We start from the raw sequence: 17,366 nt of genomic DNA on the forward strand, positions 1-17,366 counted from the left end.
AGTATTTCACCACATTCTGCTCTTCGGTAGTACAAATGTTGGTAGCATGCAATAACACGTACTAAATTAAGTAACGAGAAGAAAACATGATTCTGAACTTTTGAAAAAATGTGACTAGTGGGCATAAAACCACAAAAACAATCATTAATATAGCAAAGCCACCCATCACTAAAAGAAAACAGGCAGCTAAAGAATAAGTAGATACATATTCATATTATATTCATATTGTCCATTACTGAACTGATGTAGATTGAGACACGCCAGACAAAAAGTACAATTTTGACATAATTGATTATTAGTAGATGAGGAAACATAAACAAACTATTTCATGAAGGGAAAAAGTGCACAAAATGACCCATATTCAGTTTGTGAATTAAATACGCAAAAAAAATATAAATTTTCACATCAATCCTTAAAAACAATAGTCTTACAATTGTACACAATGGTAACTACAAGAATACTAGGATTAGAGTAGTGTACATGTTCTTCTCTCAACTCAACCAGATTTCTGAGGCTTTAACACGTGTGACACATTTAACCCTTCAAAGATTGAAAGACATGCAATACGCTCAAAATCTGAATTCCAGAGTGCACAAACGTAAAAAGTATTCTAAAATGTCTATGTACCACCACCAGCATAAATTTGAACAAGAAGAATGTTCTAACCTACATTTAAAAAAAAGTTAAAAAAGAGTTAAAAAAACAACTTTACAACATCCCAACACCATAAAACCGAAACAGAATTAAGAACATATACAACAAAACTAAACAAAGATTTCACAAAAGGGACTATTTAGCAAAAATCAAGAATGTTTAAATGCAATGGACTGCAGCTGCCTTTGCAGTGCTGTGAGCCATCACTGAACAGAAGGATGTATTTTGAGTATGTACATGCATAGAAGACTATTCCTTCAGTGCCATAACTTAATTTTTGCTTGACAATCCACAAATTCTCCACTACCTCATAAAAACTCTTGACACCTGATACAGTAACAGTACAAGGCTTGGCACCGAGTTTCTTTCAACGCTGCATAACTGTAACTGTGACTAAATACATAATGACTAAAAATATGTAAAATGGGTAATTCTTTTGAATGAATGTCTTCAGCAGTGGTTCAAAATATGTTTTTCAACAAACCAGAAAAAATAGTCACCACTTTAATAAAAAAAAAATCAGCTCTATTACTCCTAAAGCGTGTCATGTGTGTCAGTTTCTTTCTGTTTTAAGTATACATTGTGGAGGGGGGGTGGGGGGGGGGGGGGGGGGGGGGGGGAGATAGTGGGGGCTCTTGGGGAATGATGAGTTAAGAGTGAGGGTTGGACACTATATAACTAAGTTGTATAAAATACAAGATATGTGAGCATTTGAATACAAATCTCTGTGGTTCGCAAATATATATGAGTATGATGATGAATTCAAACATAACGTGGTAATTAATTAAGTTACATATCAATGAACAATAATCAACCACAAAACACAATATTCCCTGCAGCCATTTGAACCTCGTGCAATTGGAATAACAGTGTTTTTGAGCTGCGAGATTCTCTGCAGAAAGTGATTGCCGAACACACAGGATGTAAAAAAAATGCGACACTTCACGCTTTACCCCCCCTGGAACAGTACAGCGTCACTCTTTGTTTCTCCAGTCTTCCTCCGTTCCACACACACCGTGAATGTCTCCAGTTGAAGTTAATTAAGTAACCATCACCACAATAAAAGTAAAGTCCAAGACAAACAGAAAGTAGAGGAGCAAAGAATGCATTAGGTTCACAACCATCACACCACAGGGTTTGAGTTTCCATCACAGCTCTGCACTTCCTCAGCGTCTCTCTCGCTGTCAGTGTCTGAAGGCTCCTCCTCCCCCTCCTCATCATCCTCCGTGTGCGGGCCAGCCTGTCTGATCTCCATCTCACACACCACCAGGCGCGCAATGTCGCTGATGCTGCCGCTGCTGTCGTCCTGTCAGCACACACACAGAATACACCCAGGTCAAAATTTGTTGAAAAACAACCGAGTCTGGCTGACTCAGTGAATTGGTAAAACACAGTCATACATTTTAAATAATTTTTTGTTAGAAAAATGAGAGATCTGAGTCTGCATGTTAGTCCAGCCAAAATGAATGCTTACAACCTCTTTCACTTCAGCATTCGGTTCTCTTTCAGATGCAGGGCCCAAGGATTGTCCAGATGTAACTTAAAACCACATTAAACACAGGTAAAAAAAAAGGTTTTCAAAGGGGAGGAGGAGATAAGAGGCATTGCTAAAGTTTTTGAATTTCCAGTGCACAAAACATCTCTAAAATAAGCTAGCCCCAATTAAGTCAACAAATCTTCTCCCTGCGCAGTTTTTACGCACCTGTTTAATTTTAAGTGATTGTAACATTTTGTTTTGTCATAATTGAATTAAACATTCCAATTTTGTTTCTGGATTGTGGAAAATGAGCGGTCTATCTGTTTCTGGATTGTGGAAAATGAGCGGTCTATCTGTTTCTGAATTGTGGAAAATGAGCGGTCTATCTGTTTCTGAATTGTGGAAAATGAGCGGTCTATCTGTTTCTGGATTGTGGAAAATGAGCGGTCTATCTGTTTCTGGATTGTGGAAAATGAGCGGTCTATCTGTTTCTGGATTGTGGAAAATGAGCGGTCTATCTGTTTCTGGATTGTGGAAAATGAGCGGTCTATCTGTTTTTGTATTTTTGGATTGTTTTGTGAAGAATGTCAGACTATGGTGCTTGACCGCGTCAGTTACCTGTGAGATCTGTCGTAGCCGATGACGAATGATGCCCTCCATCTTGAGTCGCTCTGTCTCCTCCGCCTCCATCAGCTCCTCTTCCTTCACCTGCATCATCAGTGTCACACAATCGTTAGCATCTAGGTGATCATTAGCATCACATAATCACATGATCATTAGCATCACATGATCATTAGCATCACATGATCATTAGCATCACAAGATCACATGATCAGTCACATCACATGATCTTTAGCATCACATGAGCACATGATCATTAGCATCACATGATCACATGATCATTAGCATCACAAGATCACATGATCATTAGCATCACAAGATCACATGATCATTAGCATCACATGATCACATGATCATTCACATCACATGATCTTTAGCATCACATGAGCACATGATCATTAGCATCACATGATCACTAGCATCACAAGATCACATGATCATTTGCATCACAAGATCACAAGATCATTAGCATCACATGATCATTAGCATCACAAGATCACATGATCATTAGCATCACAAGATCACAAGCATCACATGATCATTAGCATGACATCTTCTTCTGCGTTCGTGGACTGAAACTCCCACGTACACTCGTGTTTTTGCACGAGTGGAATTTTACGTGTATGGCCGTTTTTACCCCCGCCATTAAGGCAGCCATACGCCGCTTTCGGAGGAAGCATGCTGGGTATTTTCGTGTTTCTATAACCCACCGAACTCTGACATGGATTACAGGATCTTTTCCGTGCGCACTTGGTCTTGTGCTTGCGTGTACACACGAAGGGGGATAAGCCACTAGCAGGTCTGCACATAAGTTGACCTGGGAGATCGGAAAAATCTCCACACTTAACCCACCAGGCGGCAGCGACCGGGATTCGAACCCTCGACCTTCCGATTAAGAGGCCGACGTCTTACCACCACGCCACAGCGCCCGTCATTAGCATGACATGATCACAAGCATCACATCATTAGCATCTAGCTGTTGTCAATTGATACAGCATGCAGTGGAACCCCCCCCCCCCCCTCCCCCCTTACCCAAGAGAGAAAGCAACCCAAATTTCCATGAAGCTAACATCACAGGACTATATATACAATCGTATCCTTATCCTTATTAAGACCTTTGTTTGTTTGTTTGTTTGCTTAACGCCCAGCCGACCACGAAGGGCCATATCAGGGCGGTGCTGCTTTGACATATAACGTGCGCCACACACAAGACAGAAGTCGCAGCACAGGCTTCATGTCTCACCCAGTCACATTATTCTGACACCGGACCAACCAGTCCTAGCACTAACCCCATAATGCCAGACGCCAGGCGGAGCAGCCACTAGATTGCCAATTTTAAAGTCTTAGATATGACCTGGTTCGAACCCACGACCTCCCGATCACGGGGCAGACACCTTACCACGAGGCCAACCCGGTTTATTAAGACCTTCAAAAATCTGAGAATATCAGGCCTTAAAAGGGAAGGAGTCTCAAAAATAGAGGCAGATTTAAGGAGGTTTAGTGTATGAACAGAACATCTGAGAAAGCATGGTCTTAGAAAGGGGGGGGTCCTGAAGTGAGGGGTCTTAAAAGCCTGCTGTAACAAACACCAGTATACACAGGGGTACCCGCATTGAAATGACACCCTTTGCACCAACCCAAGGTGGCCCTATAGTGCAGGTAGCCTGCTGTAACAAACACCAGTATACACAGGGGTACCCGCATTGAAATGACACCCTTTGCACCAACCCAAGGTGGCCCTATAGTGCAGGTAGCCTGCTGTAACAAACACCAGTATACACAGGGGTACCCGCATTGAAATGACACCCTTTGCACCAACCCAAGGTGGCCCTATAGTGCAGGTAGCCTGCTGTCATGAGTACAACATTTGGTCAAGATAAGAGACATGGGGGAAACAGAAAGTGTCCTTTCATTGCAGATACCACTGTACCTCTAAATGATGCTATCAGACCTGGGAACTCCTGTTTTGCACTTGGAGTATTCTTAAACAAACTTCGTGTATTTTCAGAAAAATGAACATCCACGATTCAAACATGCTTCGCACGCGTTTGTCACACTGTTAATAAAGTTTACCAACACATTTAAAACAAATGCTTCTTTCAATGTTTACTGACAAAAACTGTAATAATGTGTCAAAATACTGGATCTGCTTCGGGATGTGCGTGAGAAGAAAAGTAGTCTAGGAATTTTTCTCGTCGTATTTTTGTTCCACTGACCGTACTGATCGTATTCTAGACAATCATGCGTACAAAATACGGCAAAATCGTATGGGTTCCCAGGTCTGTGCTATCCACAGTTCCTCATTCCTCAACACATGCCCCTTCTTTGTCTAAAGAATACTTCTCTGCTAAATGCTTTCTTCAATGTCCCGACTCTTCATTTCTGCCTTTAAGCATGTGATGGAGCATAATAAATAATGTGAGATGTGATGGGAGAATGATTTACAGTAAAAGATCCACTGGTCTAAGAATCTAACAAAACTTGCCTGCAATGATAACTATTTCTTTTAAATCAGCACATCAATGAAAGAGCTACTCAGACAGAAATGTCCCTGTACTTTGCCTAACTGATCTTATTTTTAATAAGTAATAAAGCTTTTTAAAAAAATGTTTTACCAGCAGAACGATAAAATAGAACAAGATCAAGGCAAATGTTTTGTTCTGACCTTTCCTTTTTACATTTAGTCAACTACTGGACCAATCTTTATGAAATTTTACATGAGAGTTCCTGGGAATGATATCCCCGGACGTTTTTGTCTTTTTTTCGATAAATGTCTTTGATGACGTCATATCCGGCTTTTTGTAAAAGTTGAGGCGGCACTGTCACACCCTCATTTTTCAATCAAATTGATTGAAATTTTGGCCAAGCAATCTTCGACGAAGGCCGGACTTCGGTATTGCATTTCAGCTTGGTGGCTTAAAAATTAATTGATGACTTTGGTCAATAAAAATCTGAAAATTTAAAAAAAAAAAATTTTTTATAAAACGTTCCAAATTTACGTTCATCTTATTGTTTATCATGTTCTGATTCCAAAAACATATAAATATGTTATATTTGGATTAAAAACAAGCTTTGAAAATTAAAAATATAAAAATTATGATCAAAATATTTCCGAAATCGATTTAAAAACAATTTCATCGTATTCCTTGTCGGTTCCTGATTCCAAAAATATATAGATATGATATGTTTGGATTAAAAACACGCTCAGAAACTTAAAACGAAGAGAGGTACAGTAAAGCGTGCTATGAAGCACAGCGCAACCGCTACCGCACCAAACAGGCTCGTCACTTTCACTGCCTTTTGCACTAGCGGCAAACTACGTTCAGTTTCATTCTGTGAGTTCCACAGCTCGACTAAATGTAGTAATTTCGCCTTACGCGACTTGTTTTTTAAAGTCCGTTTTCACTTGTGCATCATGGATACTGTTCTCTTCTGACCTTCAAATTGGAAATCTGCAAGGATTTATCTTTGGCCTTACCTTTGAGCTGACACTCTCGGCGCGCTTACGAACCATCCCCATGCGTGGAGACGTACCCGAGGCACTAGAGGAGGGAACGGGGCTGCGAGGGGGGGACAGGTTGCGGAAACCTGACACGTCGATGTTGTCTGTCACCGTGTAGTACTCCCCGTGATGCGGCACGAACACTGCACACAGGTCACGCACCGCAGACGAAACCCCTTCAGGGTAGGGTGAGGTGAAGGCATCGGTGGAGGTGTGGATGTGGATTTGGGAGTTGGAGGGGGTGACCGCGGGGGAGGCGGGGAAAGTGTCAGTCACCCCTCCATCAATGTTCAGCTGGTACTGGTGCCCAGCCGACAGATCCAGCTCAGCCATACGCGGAGTGGTGGCGGTGGTGGTGGTGGTGCCGATGTGAGCAGTGGAGAAGATCCCTTCCACAGCTTGTGGCTGAGATCCACCGGAAGCGGCAACATGCACCACAGGGTCATGGAAGCGCACGGCAGGATTGAGCATGGAGCGTGACCTCCCCCGACCCTGCTGCATTGCGCGCTGCACATCCAGTGACAACCGGATCGACCCTGAGCGTCGTTCCTGCAGACTGGAGGCAGAGTCGCCGGAACTGGCTGCCTCGAGAGGGTAGCCTCCGGTGTCGGACAGCGTGGCTCTCAACTGCTTCTCGGGGGGGTTGACGAACTCCTCTGACTCTCCACGGATCACTGCGGCACCATCGGCCTCATCCACGCAGCCACGGTTGAAGGACTCCCCGCTGAGTTGCCGTGACACGGCGGAGTAGTTGGTGAAGCGACGAAGGTGGTCCTGACGTGTTGGGCGTCGAGAGTGCACCAGCTGTGGTGATGCAATTGGCTTCATCCCCCTCTGGTGAAAGGAGTAAACGATTTGATAGGCTGCTTTTTCACACAACTAAGACAGGCATGCAAACATTGCAAATAGCTCAGAAGCGGAGTACGGGCATGCAAACATTGCAAATAGCTCAGAAGCTGAGTACTGTGAGTCATTCAAACATTGCACATGGCTCAGGAGCTGAATATCCTATCGTAAACTGTACAGATGTCCTAATTCTGATAGAAGTCACAACATCCTTCCACACTCCAGGCAAACAAATTATGAATGTCTGAATCATTCCTTATCACCTTCAAAACCGATTTTCTTTTCTTTGAGTACAACATTATCTCTGCAGTTTATCCTTATTATCATCATTATTATTATATGTTTTTTGGGGTCACACTTATGGCATATTGTGACATGGCTGAGTCAAGACTACTTACCCCATACCCACTTCATTCAAAGCTTAAAATTCCACAAAGCAGAACAAATATCAAGACAAGAGACAGCGACAGCTTGTACAAACCTCCTCAGATTTTCTCCCCTGGCTACCACTACGTGGCGGCGAGGTAGAGGGGCCGGGGCTGGGGTCACGAGAATGACTGTCAAAGTCAGCGTTACTGGTCTCGTCCCCAGACGTTGCGTTGCTGGAATGACGACTGATGGTGACCCCCGGGATGCCAGAGCTTGACGGAGGGGTGAACTGTCGGCCGACGAAGGAGCGGAGGAGCGTGAGGGTCTCATTAGTGTTGGCAGCGATCTCCTCCAGACGACCCAGGCGATAGTCGATGGTCTGGATGGACAGGCGCAGGCTGCTCTCCTTGGTGTTGACGTCCTCCAACCGCAGTGACATGGTCTCCACCCTGATCAACATGCAGCCGTTACAGTTATGCTGCAGTGGTAATGGAACTGTCGAGAGGACACCTTCTAACATAGGACATTCTCCTCAGTGTTCATGTCCTTCAGCTGAAGCAACATGCTCTCTACCCTGATCAACATGCAACATTTCAGACATACAGCAGAACTCCCTGAAGACCTTTCAAAAATCGGACAAAATCAGGTCTCATAATGGAGGGAATCTTAAAAAGGAGGCAAATTTACAGACGCTACAAACAACAAAACTAAAATCTAAAATGGGTAAGGAGGAGGGGGGCTGGGGGTCCACTTTGGTAACTGAAATATGACACCTCTCTGATGATAGGACACGTCCCTCCAATAAAGGACATTGACCTTGGTACTCACGATTTCCAGAAAAATGGACATGGTATTTATCTTGATCAATGTACAACATCTGAAGTCGCACTAACAGGTTTGGGCTTGTCTGTGATGACTCCAACTATCTGTCATGGGCGGCCATGCATGGGATTCTCTTTCATATTTTACTCCACTTTACCAAGTCAGCCCGAGTGCTCATAAAGAGCAGGCCAAAACTGTGAGAAAAATGTCTTCCACTGTCAAATTTCCTCTACAAAAAACTATGCTACAAGTGTTGAAATAATTTCACTTTTCATTGTATTTGCCGTCACATTGGCAGAGACGCATATTTCAAAACTTAATTGTTTGATTTGTGAGGAACATAACCCAAAGAAACTGACCTTTCATTGATGACACGGACTCTCTCGTCTGATGATGATTGAAACTTGTTCTCTTTCTCTCGGAAGAAGTCCTCCATGCACTCTTCCTCAAAGTCATGCAGCTTCTCCGTGTCATCGTGGTTCAAGAACAACTCTGAAAAGATGAGTGCAAACGTTGCTTCATAGTCATCTGGTTCACATCTCAGAAGTGCAATTGGGTATGCGTATCTTCAAGTAGCCAAGCAGGAGAGAGAGAGAGAGAGAGAGAGAGAGAGAGAGAGAGAGAGAGAGAGAGAGAGAGAGAGAGAGAGAGAGAGAGAGAGAGAGAGAGAGAGAGAGACACACAGCAACACACAGTCACACACACACACACACACACACGCATGCATGCACACACACACACGCACGCATGCACACAAACAAATACACACAGACACACACACATACAAACAAAGAGCAAAAGAAAGGGAAAATAAGAAACACACACACACGCACATACATATCCAAAACGCAGCAGAGTAATCGATAAGACGATTGACACGTTTTAAAGGATGAAGATGAAGACATGCACACACAAGCACAGACATATTCACACACACACACTTAAACACACACATACACACCCAACCACACACTCACACACACCCACCCACACACAAGCCCACACAGACACACAGAGAAAAAGAAAGGGAAAATATGAGACATTAATAAATGTACAAAGCCTGAACTCACTGAGCCCATTGTCAAAGTAATCCCGCTTGCCCTTGCATCGCCTGCAGATGTACTTGAGTGCCAGGTAGAGGTGGATGATGATGATGAGGGGAGGGGGGAAGATGGGGCGCATCTCGTACTCGATGATCAGCTGGTAACGTTGGAACATCCAGATTTCCCGCGAGTAGGCGTTGTTCTTGATGAAAGTGGCACTGAAATTAAAGATAAGTGAGTGAATACCACTTCTTTTTCTTCGTTGGATTGGAAAAATCTGCACCCATAACCCGCCAGGCGCGGACGGGATTTGAGCCCTTCCGCATCGGAGGCCGATGTCTTATCCACTAGGCCACTGCGTCCGTCGAGCGAATATAAAACATGAAATTAAACATAAGTGAGGGAATATAAAACATCATCACAGTAATCATCCATATCATCAAATAACGTGTAATGCAATCAAGCAAATCAGGCAAAATCTACTATAAAAAGGGCATGGTGACGTTTTTGTTTACATTCCTAGTCAATATAGGCAAGACAGTGACATCACATACTGAAAGAAGAGAACATTTTGAGAATCCTTCAGTGTGACCTCAAAGAGCACAAGGGACTAAATCTCGATATAACCACGGTGCCTAACTATTGTTCCCACTTTAACCAAATTATCTCGGTCTTTGCAGAGTACCTACAATGTAGGGGGCAATATTCAGATTTAGCCCTGTGTGAAAAAACAAGGTAAGTTGTTGGAACGTTTAATTATTGACAAAGCAAAACGTTACGTTCACAGATATATCTACCCAGCGGTCTTTTCAGTGCACAGACAGACACTAATTAGACAAATTACTTATCCGACAAAAAGTTCAGCCGCTTGCAGGGAAGACACAAGCAAGGCAATCAAACGTTCCAACAACTTACATTTTTAGGTTTTTTATTCTAAATTTTGGAACGTTGGAAGTCTATTTGTTTTTTTGTTTTTTTTAGCCCTGTGTGAGCTGTGTCGTAACGCTGAATGAATCTCAACTGTTCACTCTTTTTTCAGTACAAAATTGTGACATCACGTCAATGGGGATGTATCTGAAGTACGTCATGAAGGGACAATTAACTGGCACCTGTAGCCGAATGCTGTTTGATTCAAAGACACTTATTGGTATGGTAATTAAAGCTCACGGCTCACTTGAATCGAGCGATCAGCAGGTTGACTCCCAGGATGTTTGCGATCAGCAGGTAGATGCACATGATGGCAGGGGAAACCCACGCACCGTAGATGGAACAGTTGGCCTCGTCCGTTTCACATGCTGAAATGTACATCATGATTTGATTCAGTGTGTGTGTGTGTGTTTGTGTGTGTCTGTGTGCATGTGTCTGTGTGTGCATCTGTGTGTGTGCATGCGTGTGTGTGTCTGTGTGTGTGTGTGTGTATGTGTGTGTGTGTGTGTATCTGTCTGTCTGTGTGTGTGTCTGTGTGAGTGCGAGAGAGAGAGTGAAAAAGCTTGCGTGTGTGCATGTGTATATGAACCTGTTTTGCACTGAAATGGCTTAAAAGTTCAAAGCGAGAAAAAAAAACAAAAAACTCCCGACAAAAACCAACCAGCCAAACTAAATATCCCGAGAAACAAAGCCAGAGAGACAGAAAGAAAGAAAGAAAGAACCAACAAAGGTTTCTGTATCAGAAACAGGAGAGCAACAGCATTCCCATACGTTTTTGTATTCCTTTGGTTTTTGAACACTTACGATCAATTTCCTCAGCAAACAACTCTCCGTAGATCATCCAGTAGGGGTAGAACCAGACGTTGCGCAGTTTTCGTGACCACGTCACGTTTTCATCTTGGTACTGAACGGCCTGACGCACCACTCCGTAGCTGGTCACCACGATGAACAGGATGATCAGGTAGTACGCCATGTCACGAATCTGTCAAAAATAGGATAACACAGTCACTCAAATGATAGGGTAGCAGAGGTGGATCCAGAGGGGATGCACAGGGTGCACGTGCACCCCCCTCCAGCTCAAAAAAGAACAGAAAAGATAGATTTTTTTTACTTGGTGATTTGGTAAGATGATTCAGTGGCAATTTCTAAGCTCAGATGGTACCAGATTGCACCATTTTGCTTCTTTGGACAAATTTGTTTTCGAGGGGGCATGTCCCCGAACCTCCCTAGTGAGAGACTGACCAGCTTGGTGATGATCTTGACCTATGGCCCCAGTTTGGGCATTTCTCCAACTGCCAATGCCTAATGAGAGTGAGCTTTGCTTCACTAGATCGTTCAGTAAAACTTCACGGGAACTGCAAAACAGATTCTGTGTGTGAAAAAAAAACCACGCTGAAAATCCCTGAGAGACTTTTCCCCCGAAATCGGCGTAAGCTGCCTGGATGGGGGGGTAAAAAGGGTCATACATGTAAAAATCCACACGTGCAAAAACATGAGTGAATGTGGAAGTTTCAGCCCATGAACGAAGAAGAAGAATTAGAAGAAGAAGAAGACAGTGAGAGACTGACCAGCTTGGCGATGATCTTGACGTAGGGCCCCAGGTACTGGTTGACGCTGAGGATCTCCAGGATGCGCATGTTCCACAGCACCACGTCTATCACGTACACCAGCTGGGCGTCCTTGACGCGCGAGGGGAAGAAGCGCATGATGAGGCCCACGAAGAACAGGGCGATGGCCAGCAGGTCCCACAGGTTCCAAACCTTGCTCAGGAACATGCGGATCTTCATCGACATCTTCACCGGTTCCTGGGCCACGATCTGCAATCACACAATCATAATTTTCTTGTTAGCACAATTTTGACAAACTCTGCAATCACACAATCACAGTTTTCTTGTTAGCACAGCTTTGACAAACGTATGAATCGGTTCTTTAATCCTGCAAATATTAGATCCCAGTTTGGCCACAAATTGACATCTTCACTGGCTCTTGGGATATGATCTGCAAGCACACAATCACACTTTTCTTGTTAGCACAGTTTTGACAAACGTATGAATCTTTAATCCTGCAAAAAATAGATCACAGTTCAGCCAAGATAACCCTTTCTTCAACATCTTCACCGGACCATGATCTATAATCACAAAAACACAGCTTCGTTGTTAGCACAATTTTGACAAAGTTCACAACAAAAGTCTCATGGCTTGGAAACATGAACACACAGATGCACGAACAAACAAGCCGCGTAAGGCGAAATTACTACATTTAGTCAAGCTGTGGAACTCACAGAATGAAACTGAACGCACTGCATTTTTTTACAATGACCGTAGTCCGCTGCTTGTGCAAAACGGAGTGAAACTGACGAGCCTGTTCAGCGCGGTAGTGGTTTCGCTGTGCTGCATAGCACACTTTTCTGTACCTCTCTTCGTTTTAACTTTCTGAGTGTGTTTTTAATCCAAACATATCATATCTATATGTTTTTGGAATGAGGAACTGACAAGGAATAAGATGAAATTGTTTTTAAATCGATTTCGGAAATTTAATTTTGATCATAATATTTATATTTTTAATTTTCAGAGCTTGTTTTTAATCCAAATATAACATATTTATATGTTTTTGGAATCAGGAAATGATGTAGAATAAGATGAACGTAAATTTGGATCGTTTTATATAAAAAAAAAAATTCGACCTATCCAACACCTCCCTCTTTAGAATATTTTTAAACCAATTTTCTTAACACAAAATTGTAAACTAAACAAATTTTTAAGCCACCAAGCTGAAATGCAATACTGAAGTCCGGCCTTCGTCGAAGATTGCTTTACAAAAATTTCAATCAATTTGATTGAAAAATGAGGGTGTGACAGTGCCGCCTCAACTTTTACAAAAAGCCGGATATGACGTCATCAAAAGTATTTATCGAAAAAAAGAAAAAAAGGTCCGGGGATATCATTCCCAGGAACTCTCATGTCAAATTTCATAAAGATCGGTTCAGTAGTTTGGTCTGAATCGCTCTACACACACACATGCACAGACAGACAGACAGAGTTCTTTCCCTTGCGTCGTCTGCATGGTAGGCCGAAGTGGGCGTACTTCGACCTATCCAACACCTCCCTCTTTAGAATATTTTTAAACCAATTTTCTTAACACAAAATTGTAAACTAAACAAACTTCAAACTTTTGTAAACTTCAACTTACAAACTTCATGCACCCCTCTCCCCTTTTCCAAATGAACATGTACAAATAAAATGTTTTTTGCAATAATACGTATGAGGTCTCTCATTCATAATTATGTCACTTTAAAGCATCAATCCTGGATGTCTTTTGGCGATTTCAAATAAAGAAAGTACATGTATAGCAATTTTGTGTTGATGTCCATGTTCACCATCTAAAAAAAAAATACACACGTGAAACTCTAATTAAAATTAGTTGCTTACAGTTAGTGAGCCTTGAGGGCCTTTCTCTGACCAACGTGGGATCTTCACAATTTCTGCACAAATCACACATTCCTGCTAATTTGCCCAAATTGGTGAGCCGTAAGGGCCTTTCTCGGATCAATTTGGGATCTACACTTTGTTGCATGGGTGCACTGCATAAGGTTAACAAATTAAAGTGATAAAACGTAAAACATGTGACTAGTACTAGCCATGCAAAATGAACAAACACTCGGTTATAAATGATCCAACAACCATGGGTAGCGCCCTTCTGTATGGCAGTTCCCTTTCCCTGGGGAGAAAGCAACCCAAATTTCCACAAGTGTAACCTCAAAGGACTATTATACCTATTTTACAAACATACAGATCGGCTCTCTAATCGTGCAAATAATTGGAACAAAATTTGGCCAAGATCATTTAACTTTTCAACGACAGCTTCCTGGGGCAGCAACCCGCAATCACACAACTAGCATCCTGTTATCGGCACAATACTGACCACTGGGTTAATAGGCTCTTTAATCCTGCAAAATGTCCCATCACAGGTGGAACACACTTGTCCCAGGAACATGTTAGATTTTCTGGACAACAGTGGACCCCCCCCCCCCCCCTTTCTTCGTTGAGTTTTCATGTATAATCTGTACATGTTATTTAAAAGTAGGTGGAAAGAATAGGCTAAGCCTAAAACCGTTATCCTTTTGCAGAACACTCTCTCTCTCTCTCTCTCAATCTCTCTCTCACACACACACACACACACACATCCACACACACACATCCACACACACACATCCACACACATCCACACACACACACACACACACACACACACAAAGAAACACACACGCCAAATACACCATTGTATCCCTTGTTAACACCTAACACGAGATCCGAATGCACTTTGGTCAGATCTGGAGGCTGTAATGGAGCAAAATACGTTTACTAGCAATACCATGTAAGACTTCATGAGCTGATAATAATAGTTGAAACAAACATGATTGTGGCATACAAGGTACCTGTAACTCTTGGCAGAGAGTGTGTGTGTGTATATGTGTGTTTCCATATGTGTATGTGTGTAGGTGTGCGTGTGTGAGTATGTGTGCGCGTGTGTGTGTGTGTGAGAGAGAGAGAGAGTGTGTTTTTTCTCTAGAAAATGTGTTGATGGGCAGAAAAGGGAGGTGGTCTTTTCTAGTCTCATACTGTGCAAGGAATAATGGACAGAGAACCTTCACCACGGCCAATCACAGTCTCTCGGTGTGACCAGCAACACCCCCGCATAAGACTAATAGTTGTTTGTCAAAGTCTAGAGGTGTCTGTCAAATTCAGGCGCTCAGCATCCTTCTCAATAGCCCCCCCCTCTCCCCCTCCCCACCTTCCACCCAATCTTGCTGCCCCCCCCCCCCCCCTTTCCTCCCCTACAACCCTATCCTTGGCACAAAGGGTCACAAATCCGAGAAAGAAAACAAAAAAAACCCACCCAGTCAGGTGCCAGCGGACACACGTACTCTGACCGTCCGTAACCTGAACGCTACACGGATGGAGTTGCGGTCATGTCCACGCATCACGCCGGTCACTCCTCACATTGCATGGTTGGCCATCGTTCACAACAGGTCAAGCCGTCCTTAATTGGTATTGATCACCTCCTCGACCACTGACGACAACAAGGCTGTCTGCCTGCTACCACGCACGGCACGAACGTCTCAACTACTGAGCTTTGTTTGGTAAGGTCTTGGGGGCATGGTCCTACAGTGGAACCCCCCTTTTAAGACCTCTAAAAATATGAGAAAATCGGGTCTTAAAAAGGAGGGAGTCTTAAAATGGAGGTTATTGTACAGAGGTTGTGAACAGAAAGTTTGAGAAAACAAGGTCTTAAAAAGGAGGGAGTTTTAAATGGGGGGGGGGGGGGGGGGTGTCTTGAAAGGGGGGTTCCATTGTATCACGATCAGTTCTCAGTGTTCGATGCTGGGCTTGAACAGTTGAGCTGTTGCCAGGTCATACACAGACATGGGATCAGCTGTCAAGATTGTGTTTGTCGGATCTCTCCCTCTCTCGTTAGCTCTCTTCGTCTCTCGTTAGCTCTCTTCGATTTATATTCTTTCACGGTGCTCTTTACAGACAACTGAGGCTTTTAAAATGGAGACCGCGAACGCACACGCACGCACACAAAGACATACCGACACAGACACACACACGCACAAACACACACACACACACACATACAGACATACATACAGACAGACATACATACAGACAGACACCCAGTCACAGACGAACAGACAAACAGACAGACCCACACATACACACACTGAAAAAGCGACTGCTGAATGAATACCTTATTGAACGATGAATTCCCCAGTAAAGTAACTGTGTTTTGCCTTCTATTTTGTTCCTCCATCAGTCTTCTATAGGTGTGATCATTTGATTGTTGATTTGTTTACATACTCACACTAAAAATTAAGTTATTTCTTCAGTAGTGGACAGTCGGATACCTCATATCCAAATTTTAGTCGTAATCTTAGAAATTCGGGCGTTCTGTAAATATCCGGCTTTGGTATGAATTTCTCAGATTGTTGGGGGTCAAGAACTTGTCAAAAACTAAAGAAAGGAAGGATGGTAGGCACATAAAGATGGAAAGAAAGTAGTTGTTTTTTTAAACACAACAACAGCTGTTGTACAATAGAACAAGTCGCGTAAGGCGAAAATACAACATTTAGTCAAGCTGTCGAACTCACAGAATGAAACTGAACGCAATGCAATTTTTCAGCAAGACCGTATACTCGTAGCATCGTCAGTCCACCGCTCGTGGCAAAGGCAGTGAAATTGACAAGAAGAGCGGGGTAGTAGTTGCGCTGAGAAGGATAGCACGCTTTTCTGTACCTCTCTTCGTTTTAAATTTCTGAGCATGTTTTTAATCCAAACATATCATATCTATATGTTTTTGGAATCAGGAACCGACAAGGAATAACATGAAAGTGTTTTTAAATTGATTTTGAAAATTTAATTTTGATCATAATTTTTATATTTTTAATTTTCAGAGCTTGTTTTTAATCCAAATGTAACATATTTATATGTTTTTGGAATCAGAAAATGATGAAGAATAAGATGAACGTAAATTTGGATCGTTTTATAAAAATACTTTTTTTTTTTACAATTTTCAGATTTTTAATGACCAAAGTCATTAATTAATTTTTAAGCCACCAAGCTGAAATGCAATACCGAAGTCCGGCCTTCGTCGAAGATTGCTTTACAAAAATTTCAATCAATTTGATTGAAAAATGAGGGTGTGACAGTGCCGCCTCAACTTTTACAAAAAAGCCGGATATGACGTAATCAAAGGTATTTATCGAAAAAAAGAAAAAAACGTCCGGGGATATCATTCCCAGGAACTTTCATATAAAATTTCATAAAGATCGGTCCAGTAGTTTGGTCTGAATCGCTCTACACACACACACGCACAGACAGACACACACACATACACCACGACCCTCGTCTCGATTCCCCCTCTATGTTAAAACATTTAGTCAAAGCTAGCTTTGTGCCACCACATGTGTTAGGGTAGCACCCCGGGAAAAGAGAAAGAAAGGGGAATAGAAGAAGAAGAAGAAAAAAAGAAGACGAACACACTCAGACAAAATGGAAAGAAGGAAAGAAGAAATATTGAACTAGTCCCCTGTCTTTCCGTTGTT

General features: G+C 42.6%; 1 protein-coding gene and 1 long non-coding RNA gene across 2 annotated transcripts in view; one reads left to right on the top strand and one right to left on the bottom strand.

The window, feature by feature from the left end:
- LOC138974665 (uncharacterized) overlaps positions 1-17,366 on the top strand; it is a 300,124-nt gene that overhangs the window by 63,813 nt on the left and 218,945 nt on the right. The gene's annotated exons all lie outside the window — the stretch shown is intronic.
- LOC138974570 (transient receptor potential cation channel subfamily M member 3-like) overlaps positions 1,286-17,366 on the bottom strand; it is a gene marked incomplete in the record, with an annotated part of 158,009 nt that continues 141,928 nt past the window's right edge. Inside the window, 9 exon segments of the mRNA XM_070347291.1 lie at positions 1,286-1,960; positions 2,750-2,839; positions 6,231-7,088; positions 7,582-7,918; positions 8,651-8,783; positions 9,362-9,552; positions 10,509-10,629; positions 11,066-11,243; positions 11,830-12,078. Coding sequence (XP_070203392.1) covers positions 1,778-1,960; positions 2,750-2,839; positions 6,231-7,088; positions 7,582-7,918; positions 8,651-8,783; positions 9,362-9,552; positions 10,509-10,629; positions 11,066-11,243; positions 11,830-12,078 — 2,340 coding nt within the window.

Source organism: Littorina saxatilis, linkage group LG1 (assembly GCF_037325665.1).
Source record: "Littorina saxatilis isolate snail1 linkage group LG1, US_GU_Lsax_2.0, whole genome shotgun sequence".
Classification (NCBI taxonomy): Eukaryota; Metazoa; Mollusca; class Gastropoda; order Littorinimorpha; family Littorinidae; genus Littorina; species Littorina saxatilis.